This window comes from Danio aesculapii, chromosome 21, assembly GCF_903798145.1.
Source record: "Danio aesculapii chromosome 21, fDanAes4.1, whole genome shotgun sequence".
NCBI classification, from domain to species: Eukaryota; Metazoa; Chordata; class Actinopteri; order Cypriniformes; family Danionidae; genus Danio; species Danio aesculapii.
Genome location: NC_079455.1, coordinates 19249895 through 19260762, shown reverse-complemented (window position 1 = coordinate 19260762; position 10868 = coordinate 19249895). Strand labels below are relative to the sequence as shown.

Genomic DNA, 10868 nt, shown 5'->3' with positions numbered 1-10868 from the left:
AGTAAGTTTCCGATATGATCAGAAGTGCTATGGAAAAAGAATAAATCACACATAACAGTGACTCTTTGGTGAAAGGGAAAATATATGCATACATCTGTAACAAAACATCCCAGGTTTAAGCACCATATGCCTTTTAATAGTAGTTTTAGTATTTATTTTAATATTGCAATACTAATTTATATAGTAACATTATTTTAATAATAATAATAACACAAATTCTAATACTATTAATTATTATTATTATACAAAATAACAATTATTAGTGGACTATCTTATAACAATTTATTATTATTAACAACTTAGGGCTCAGACAATATTAAACATTAATAATACATCATATAATAAACTTATATGTATTTAGAATACTAATAATGTTACTTTTTTTACACAATATGTAACATTGTTATTCCCTAATAAATTATATATCAGAGTCCTCTACTTATTTTTCATAAAATAAGTAACAATCCTCTTAAAATAATGTCTTCAACATTTCCAACATTAAAAATAACTTAAAATGAAGTGAAATAAACTATTTACCATTCCCAAGAACTGCTTAGATATGTTAAACTTTTATGCTAAGCTTCGCAATAAAGAGGAGTGCTGAGAATTATGAATAAAATGTTAACGCTAATAATGTGGTTACACTTCACATGCAGAGCTCATATTGTAACAGAACCACAGTGCTCAGTAATGGCACATTAAAGCATGGCAGGCCTGTAAAGATTAGACCTGTAGGAAGTATTCAACTAAAAAAAACAAAAGCAGCAAAACAGGAAATGCTCTCGATCAGCTCGATGAGGTAAACTGGTTTCCAAATGCATCAGAAATATTCTTATTGTAATTCTCATTGCCTTGCAAAAGGAATGTGTCAAAGGTGTGAGCTGTGAGTGAGTGTAACAGGCGGCATGTGGCTGGATCAGAGCTCAGAGCCTCATCCAGGGTCCAGGCCTTTGCCTAAGGCTGGTGTCTGATGACTGGGGCTGGGTTGTTTCTTCTTCTTGAGTGTCATTCCTCTCTCCTGCCATCCTCTGCTTATCATCTGAATCCTCCTCAGTCAAACTGCTCTCTGCACCACGAGGAGCATCCAGGAAAACAGGAGCGTCGTCTGTAGAGGAGTCCTGAGCTGATGAAGGAAACACCAAACAATGATCATTACATTACAAATATATATATATATATATATATATATATATATATATATATATATATATATATATATATATATTATATATATATATATTATATATATATATATCAGAGCAAGGAAATTTTCACAGTATATCTGATAATATTTTTTCTTCTGGAGAAAGTCCTATTTGTTTTATTCGGCTAGAATAAAAACAGTTTTTTAATTTTTTAAAAACCATTTAAGGTCAAAATTATTAGCCCCTTTAAGCTATTTTTTTTCTCGATAGTCTACAGAACAAACCATCATTATACAATAACTTGCCTAATTACCCTAACCTGCCTAGTTAACCTAATTAACCTAGTTAAACCTTTAAATGACACTTTAAGCTGTATAGAAGTGTCTTAAAAAATATCTATTTAAATGTTATTTCCTGTCCTCATGGCAAAGATAAAATAAATCAGTTATTAGAAATGAGTTATTAAAACTATTATGATTAGAAATGTGTTGAAAAAGACTTCTCTCCGTTAAACAGAAATTCGGGAAAAAATAATAATTCATAATAATCTTTAACTGTACATATATATACACATACATACATATATACATACATACATACATGCATACATATACGTACATATACACATACATACATTATATATATATATATATATATATATATATATATATATATATATATATATATATATATATTAAACCTTTTTTTCATTTCATAATAAATAGTCTACTGTAAATTACAACCTTTAATGATTTAGGCTTTATGATTTATATATGGATTAGAATAAGTGTTAGCTAAATTTATCTTAGATGGAATATTCTCAATAATATTTGTAAAGGAAACATGTAGGTCCTATATGTGCCTTTTACATGTATATCAATTAATATGGAAAACGAGTGCATGTTTTTACCAAAATATTGGATTTTTTTGCGAATAATTTGCCCCAAAATTCTGTTTTTTTTTCTCTAAAGAAGTTGTTACTCCACCCTGTTTAGAGCGTCGTTATAGACGCTTTATGTTATAACTAATGTGTTTTCAGCGTTGGATCTGCGACAAAGCAGCTACGGTTTTGGGAAACACTCCTCACTACATCGTTTTATTTTTCCAAACGATGCATTGTACTATGATAGCTCAGCCACGAGTTATGTCGTTGTTTGGGAAACACACTCCAGGTTTGGAACCACTTGATGGTGAATAGATTTGGTGCAGTCATACTTTATGACATCACTTCCTTCTTTTAGCTTGTTTGCAAATATTTCTGTTTATTTTTTACACTTTCAGACATTCATATATGTCTTCAGGGATGTCTGACTGCTTGTTAGTGTGCATTAAAATTTATAACAATTATAAACTACACCAATGGAGGAATCAAACCAGTTTCTTTTAGAAAGTGTGTGAAAACACACCCTAAGCGACTTCTTTAGTAGTGATATTAAACTAATAACATTTCCGTAATAATGTTAAAGAAATAAAAAGTATTAAAGTAATTATGAAGTAATGATAATAATAATAATTAATCAATATAAAAAAAGCACCAGCATGCTCTAATCTCATTTACTTTTTGTTTGCTGAACTGTGAACATTTGTAATGAGATTTCCGCTTTTAAGTAATATTTTTACCAGCTTCATCCTCTTGTTGGTTATTCAAGTCTTCTGTCCCAATCACGCTAGGAGTGTCCAAATCACCTGCACAAACAAACAGGATTCTATAGTGAAATGATCTCTCCATTACTGTGCATGTAAATCACAAAGAATCATCACATTTCTATTTGTCTCAGGCGTTCTCATGTACCTTTGTTTCGAACAGTTTGTTTGGGCAGCTGAAGCGGATCTGAGAGTAGTTCACTGCCATCTCTTCCATACGTCATAACTGGCGAACAGACAGATATTGTGCATTAGTGACTGATCTGTTTGGTTAATACAGTCATACGTGTGTGGTTGTGAATGGTGCTTTTACTAGGAGTGCTGGCAGACGAATGCATGCGTTTACGTGCTTCTTCTCGTCTCTGCTGAAGACGCGTAGAGTCTCCCATCATCACCTGTGAGCGTAAACAGCCATCTACATTTACATCGAGTCATTCAGCAGACACTTTAGTCCAAAGTGACTTACAATTGAGGAGGAACTCAGCGATTCAACAAGAAGATAATGCTAATTATACAAAGTAACTGTGCTTAGAGAATTTTGTGCTAGAGTAAGGAGGGAGAACTTTTGTTTGTTGATGTTTATTTGTTTCTGCTGGTGGTTTGTCAAGCCCAATCATCTGTGTCTCACACCTAGACAAATGGGACAGAATGAAGGTTGAGTGATTAGACAGAGGGATGATCTTACCTTCACTCGGACCTGCTCGGGTGGATAGAGGCCTCCCCAGATGAACTGCAGGTAACTGAAGAGCACAATCACACTGAGGAAGGTGAAGTTACTCGCCACTCCAACGATCGCAGACATCACCGGGAAGTTATACAGGAGGAATCTGTTGTAAAGGGAAGAACGTCACACCATGATCTTAAAGGAACACGTCACCCTTTTTTATACTCTCCTAGAGTTAAATAGAGGAGTTTTACCATTTTTGAATCCATCCATCAGCACTTTTAGCTTAGCTTAGCATAATTCACTGAATCGGATTAGACCATTAGCATCTCACCCAAAAAAATCTTCAACAACTTTCCTATTTAAAGCTTGATTCTTTTGTGTTACATTGTGTACTAAGACACAGACGAAAAATGAAAAGTTGCCACTTTCTAGGTCGATATGGCTAGCTGTACCATGGCTGCAGCAGACGCAATGATATTACACAGATTCTAACTGGTTCTAAGTGTAGGGCTTTCTTGGTGCTGGGGACAATTTTTAGGTGTTGCAAAATTTAATTGCGCCTGCATCTGCTCATCTCATTTACTCTTTGTTTTTTGGCATTTGTTTTCTGAATATTGTATTTTGTGATTACATTTACACTGATATTTGTGGGGGAAAGCTATTTATCAGGTGTGACATAAATATCTTCTAACATAAGGGATAATTTTGCAGTACTATGGCGTCATTCGAACCGCATTTCAAAACACTGTCACACAAATCCCACACAAATTTCAAGAGAGGTTTCTGTTTTTTGATATACTCTATAATGTCTGTTTACACACCATTAAAGCAACAATTTAAATATCAGACAATATATAACAAATCCCTAAATCAACGGCATGTTGGATATGCATTACACAAATATGTCTCTTTTTTCGCTTATTTTGCTTGCTTGAAGGCAACACGGTGGCTCAGTGGTTAGCCCTGTCGCCTCACAGTAAGAAGGTCGCTGGTTCGAGTCCAGGCTGGATCAGTTGTCATTTCTGTGTGGAGTTTGCATGTTCTCCCCGTGTTCGTGTGGGTTTCCTCTGGGTGTTCCGGTTTTCCTCTTGGTCCAAAGACATGCGCTATAGGTGAATTGAATAAACTAAATTGTCCATAGTTTGTGTGTGTGAGTGAGTGTGTATGGATGTTTCCCAGTACTGGGTTGCAGCTGGAAGGGCATCCGCTGTGTAAAACATATGCTGGATAAGTTGGCAGTCATTCCGCTGCGATGATGAATAAAGGGACTAAGCCGAAGGAAAATGAATGAATGAATGAATGCTGACTTGCTTGCTTGCATGAAATTACTTGAATTAAAATGTAACCATTACTTCATTCACAAACAGCAAAAACTGGAACTTGCATCCTAGAAAATATGGTAAATTAACTAACAAAACCAAACAATGACAGTTACCTAACTCCAGTAAAGTAGGCATGAATCCTCAGCTGTGCAGAATAAATCTGAACCCTGCGAGACTGAATCTCGATCACAGCCCCAACAGCAGGATGATACTGTAAAAGACAGATTGATATAAAGCACATCTTTTGTCCATATTTAATAACGTGTTATTTATATGACACCACACACAAACGTGACAACTTTACAGTAGGTACATATTTGCTCTTGAAACGACCATTACCAGTCTTATCAAAACATTGAATAACACAATTCTGTCAGTTTTATTCATAATTGACAAACTCACAATGTCTAGTTTGAGATCTGGGAAGAGCTCGACCTCGACAAGCTGTTTCTGCTCAGACACGCCGGACAGCAGGAGCGGAGAGAACAGCAGTGTGCTTAGGGTCTGCAGGAGATTAGAGCGGTAGTGCAGCATCGTCTGATGAGGGAAAAAAACAAGGATTGAGTATTTTTATGTTAACAGCCATTTACTGACAGTCTTTATAACATAAAAGATTGTTTCAAGATCATTGTCAAATCATTATTTGACTGTCATCAAGACAAAGATAAAAGAAATCAGCTATTAGAGATGAGTTGGGGGGCTAATAATTCTGACTTTAACTATATATATATATATATACATACATACATACATACATACATACATACATACATACATACATACATACATACATACATACATACATACATACATACATACATACATACATACATACATACATACATACATACATATGTATCAGGGTTAGTATTGATTGAAATGTATTGAGTTGATATGCATCAACTCAATACATTTATTTGCAATATTTTACAGACATCATATATATATATATATATATAACTGATGTCTGTTGAGAGAAAAACATTCTATTATGGTCAGTCGTGTGTAAGGTACTAACAATCACCATGGCATGAACAACTTTGAACATTTCTGTTGGCTGACTGATATAGCATATTTAGTCAATTGTATTTTGAAGCTGCACAGTGATCCAGTGATCTTTACTCACTGAGCGGGCCACCGAGTGAACAATTGTCCCATCACTGGAATAGCAAGACATTTTGACCATGAACATGCCGAGCTGTTCGTTAACAGGAGATTCAGGCATTTCCAGTTCCAGAGAGATCCTGTACGCCTGACCAGACATCATCACCTACCACAATAAAAATTTAAAAAATCTATCAATGTTATACTGAAACAGCATTTACCCATTTACTCACAGTTTACCCAAAAATAAAAATGAATTACCATTTATTTACACTATAGTGGCTCTTACATATATCTGTATATATGTTGAACACAGAAGATATTTTGAAGAATGTGGACACCATCAGGAAAAAAATACCATGGAAGTCATTTAACAAACTGAAAAAATAAAAACCTAATTTGATAATGTCTGTAAATGAAAGACTTTATCATTTTTGGGTACACTATACCTATTTGATTATTTTGGCCACAATTATTATGAGGACCAATTTACATTATTAACAAACTATTAGCTACAAATTATGCTTAAAATAAACATTTAATTTACTGCTTATTAATAGTTTGTAATGTGTTGTTTTATCTGAAATATCATCAAGCAGTAAAAGGCCTTTATCAGAACTAATATTACACAAAACAGTAATATACTTTGAATAATAAGCAAGTAGTTAGTGAGAAATGGTCATGTGTTACCAATAACTATCATTTCAAACACAATTATTATCATCTTTAAAGGAATGGTTCACACAAAAAGGAAAACTCTGTCATCAGTTCCACACTTTTAACATTGATTTTCATGGCAGGAAAAACAATTATGCAAGTCAATGATTATAGGTTTTCAGCTTTCTTGAAAATATCTTCGACGGAATCAAGGAAATCATAAAGGTTTGGAAATACTTCAGGGTGAGTAAATGGTGAGAACACTTTGGGGTTAAAAAAATATGCAAAAAAAAACCATTTTTAAGCATTGTTTGTTCAACTGTTTATACAAAAGGCAGAAATATAAAATATAAATATTTGGAATATATGTATTTTAAAGACAGGACTGTGATGTACCTGGTCTCTTCCATTCTTCAAAAGCGAAACATTAGCCATCGGGAAAGAACAGAGGACTGCATCCGAAGCCTCGCAATCTGTCCTGTTAGGGGTAAAACATGAATGACCCACAATGCAACATGAACTCCAGTAATTCCTCCAACAGTATTTGTTCACTGGACCAAACTAATGAAAAACTCAGTAGTGCGCGAGCAGACCATTATCAAAACAGGTCAGGAATGTGATGATGTGTCTGTACCTGTAATAGTAGTGCACCGGTGTGGAGAAGCTGACGCTGGGCATGTAGGAGTAATAAAAGCTCCCATATAAGAAGATGGAAACCCAGAGGAGAAGCACAAGGACACACAACAGGATGGCGGCTCTTAAAAGCGTCCTGCGAGCTCTTAGCAGGGTCACCGCAGCCACGTCCTGAAGCCAAAGCAGTAATGGTCCCATTGCTGCGCCCATGGTTGGCAGTCCTTCACCGTCCCGTCCAGGAGCGGGTCGTCTTGGTTCAGGGCGTCTGCCTGTCTGCCCTTCCACTGCAAACAATGGGGTTTTTTCTTCTTCACTCATTCAAACCCCTTACACGCTATTCAGTAATGTGTACAGTCTGCATCACTGCATCTATTAATGCTTGTTATCTGTTGTGAGAATTAATGGTGTGAAAATGCTGGGCAGCTATAGGGATGTCTAACTGAATGTGCATTCAAAAAGTCAAATTTAGGTCTAATCGTCTTTGGATCTCGCTCTTTGGCTGAAGACATGATGTGCTCGTTTCTTATACGAGCAGCTCTTGCAATGTTCTTCCAAAATTGTGGATGAAGTCATGGAGTACACTTAAAAGGAACAAAAGAAACACAGGATTATATAAGTTAGATTGAAATTGAATTAAATGTAATCATAATTAAACACACAATAAATTTTAATGATCACATATTTTTAGGATGACGACATGACAACTTATCCAAAATTAATAGTAGAACAGTAGACTACTGGCATGGTCATATATGACATTTCAAGCATCAAAGCTCTAAATGTTGTGTTTTATGGTCATTATACAGCATTCTGTGTAACTTATTTTGACATTTTCTTTTGACAGATGTTATTTAAAAATATTAGTTATATACACTCACCGGCCACTTTATAAGGTACACCTGTCCAACTGCTCATTAACGCAAATTTCTAATAAGCTAATCATATGTCAGCAACTCAATGAATTTAGTCATGTAGACATGGTCAAGACGATCTGCTGCAGTTCAAACCGAGCATCAGAATGGGGAAGAAAGGTGATTTAAGTGACTTTGAACAAGATGGGCTGGTCTGAGTATTTCAGAAACTGCTGATCTACTGGGATTTTCATGCACAACCCTCTCTAGGGTTTACAGAGAATGGTCTGAAAAAAGAGAGAATATCCAGTGAGCCACAGTTCTGTGGGTGCAAATGCATTGTTGATGCCAGAGGTCAGAGGAGAATGGCCAGACTGGTTCTAGCTGATAGAAAGGCATCAGTAACTCAAATAACCATGCGTTACAACCGAGGTATGCAGAAGAGCATCTTTGAACGCACAACATTTCCAACCTTGAAGTGGATGGGCTACAGCAGCAGAAGCTCACCAAAATTGGACAATAGAAGATTGGAAAAACTTTGCCTGTTCTGATGAGTCTCGATTCCTGCTGCGACATTTTGGATGGAAGGGGATTTGGCATTAACAACAAGAAAGAATGTGTCCATCCTGCCTTGTATCAACGATTCAGGCTCAACCAATTGAGCATCGTGTCCATGCCACAGCCTTCCTGAGTGTTGTTGCTGACCATGTCCATCCCTTTACACCACAGTGTACCCATGTTCTGATGGCTACTTCCAGCAGGATAACTTGCCATGTCATAAAGTGTGAACCATCTAAGACTGGTTTGTTGAACACTACTAGTTTATTGTACTCCAATGGCTTTCACAGTCACCAGATCTCAATCCAATAGAGAACCTTTGGGATGTGGTAGAACAGGAAATCCACCTCCTGGGTGTGCAGCCGACAATTCTGCAGCAATCGTGTGATGCTATCATGTCAATAAGGACCAAAATCTATGAGGAATGTTTCCAGTACCTTGTTGAATCTATGCCACGAAGTATTAAGGCAGATCTGAAGGCAAAAGGGGTCCAACCCTGTACAAGTGTGGTGTACCTAATAAAGTGGACGGTGAGTGTATAAATATGCAATATCTGTGACTCTAGATATAGTGTTACTCTATGAATAGATAAGAGTCTGACTCGTACTTTAACAAACCAATAATGCATTGCATTACAAAATAAACGACTGAAGAATAAAGACAGATCCTAATGTTTCACTCAGATATATGTAGTGTTATTTGAGCATGTCTTTAGCATAACGTTTCAGTTTTTCAGCACAGGAATTGAAATGCCTCGGTGTCATACTTTCTTCAGTCATCTGACGCTAACATCAGTACATCAGCTGTAAACAAACCGCGAACTCACCCTCTTCAGTCAGAAAATGCGCCATGGACAGATCAATAACGTTACGCTTCAGGACAAACTGATGAACAACTCCTGTCCTGTCTTCCTTTCCCTGTTATGAGCTGAGCTGGAGTGACGCATAATTTATGCACTTCAGGGCAGAACGATCGATCTCCACATCAAATCAAGTCCAAAACTATAGTGAATTGCTGCAATTGACCATCTAGAGATCAGAGAAAAACAACCAGCATCTGCCGAACTCAGTGACGCCTCTTCCTGAACACAAGTACGGCAACAGAAGAGGTACAAAATAGAGACAATTTGATGCGTTTGCTTGTCAGTTGAGGCAATGCAGTACTGTAATTCATTCCAATGATTACAGAAGGGTACAACTATTTACGTATACTATTTAGGAAGGATACTATCTATCTATCTATCTATCTATCTATCTATCTATCTATCTATCTATCTATCTATCTATCTATCTATCTATCTATCTATCTATCTATCTATCTATCTATCTATCTATCTATCTATCTATCTATCTATCTATCTATCTATCTATCTATCTATCTATCTATCTATCTATCTATCTATCTATCTATCTATCTATCTTGAGTTTAATTTATGTAATTCCTTCGGCTTAGTCCCTTTATTCATCAGGGGTCGCCAAAGCAGAATGAACCGCCAACTTATTCAGCATATGTTTTACACAGCGGATGCGCTTTCAGCTGCAACCCAGTACTGGGAAACATCTGTACACACTTATTCACACACATAAACTATGGCAGGGGTGTCTAAACTCCTAAATTTACTTTAAGTTGAGCTCCTAAAATATGCAGGATACCACCCCTCCAGGACAGAGTTTGGGCACTCCTGAACTATGGCAAATTAAATTTTTTCAATTCATCTATACCGCATGTCTTGTGGAGAACATGCAAACTCCACATAGAAATGCCAACTAACCCAGGCGGGACTTGAAACAGCGACCTTCTTGTTGTGAGGCAACAGTGCAACCCACTAAGCCACTGTGTCACCCTTAATTATGTTATAGTAAATCAATTTAATTGTATATGGAATGTTAAAGTAAAAACATATTGTGAAGTGTTATGTATTACAGTTTTTCTCAGTCGCTTTGGTGCAATTCTCAGATCAAAACATTGTAAATTGTCACTGCATTTCTCAAAAAACACGTACAAATAGCAAAATAACATGAATTACATAAAAGATCTCTTGCCCTCAAAACCCTCAGTTCATCTCTCAAATAAAGGTTTCTTTGTCAGTGAACATGTCATTGCTGTCAGAATGACAAGTGCGTGTGTCAAAGACAGTAAGACAGTCTTATTACTGAGTCATGTTGTCAATATCTGGAAGGGTGTTTGCACAGCCGTTTGAAAACTACAGTAAAGTCAGACATCACTGCATTTAGTGAGGTATCTGAGTACAAGACACTGAATATGTATGTTTCACATTTTTACTGCA

At 36.2% G+C, this 10868-nt stretch overlaps 1 protein-coding gene across 2 annotated transcripts; it reads right to left on the bottom strand.

Moving 5' to 3' along the window:
* Positions 1–399: 399 nt before the first annotated feature.
* On the bottom strand, positions 400–9646 carry bscl2 (BSCL2 lipid droplet biogenesis associated, seipin). 2 transcript variants are annotated; one of them, XM_056447052.1, is made up of 11 exons: positions 9408–9646; positions 7174–7753; positions 6936–7017; positions 5905–6048; positions 5181–5315; positions 4892–4989; positions 3475–3616; positions 3103–3184; positions 2938–3015; positions 2766–2831; positions 400–1123 (listed from the first exon to the last, which is right to left on the bottom strand). In XM_056447052.1, the coding sequence occupies exons 2-11, from the start codon at positions 7488–7490 to the stop codon at positions 924–926; spliced, it is 1344 nt and encodes a 447-aa protein (XP_056303027.1). In that variant the 5' UTR covers positions 7491–7753; positions 9408–9646; the 3' UTR covers positions 400–923. The 2 variants fall into 2 exon arrangements, with proteins under 2 accessions (XP_056303027.1, XP_056303028.1); XM_056447053.1 differs by lacking the exon at positions 400–1123 and having other exon boundaries at positions 2749–2831.
* Between the last annotated feature and the right edge of the window lie 1222 nt (positions 9647–10868).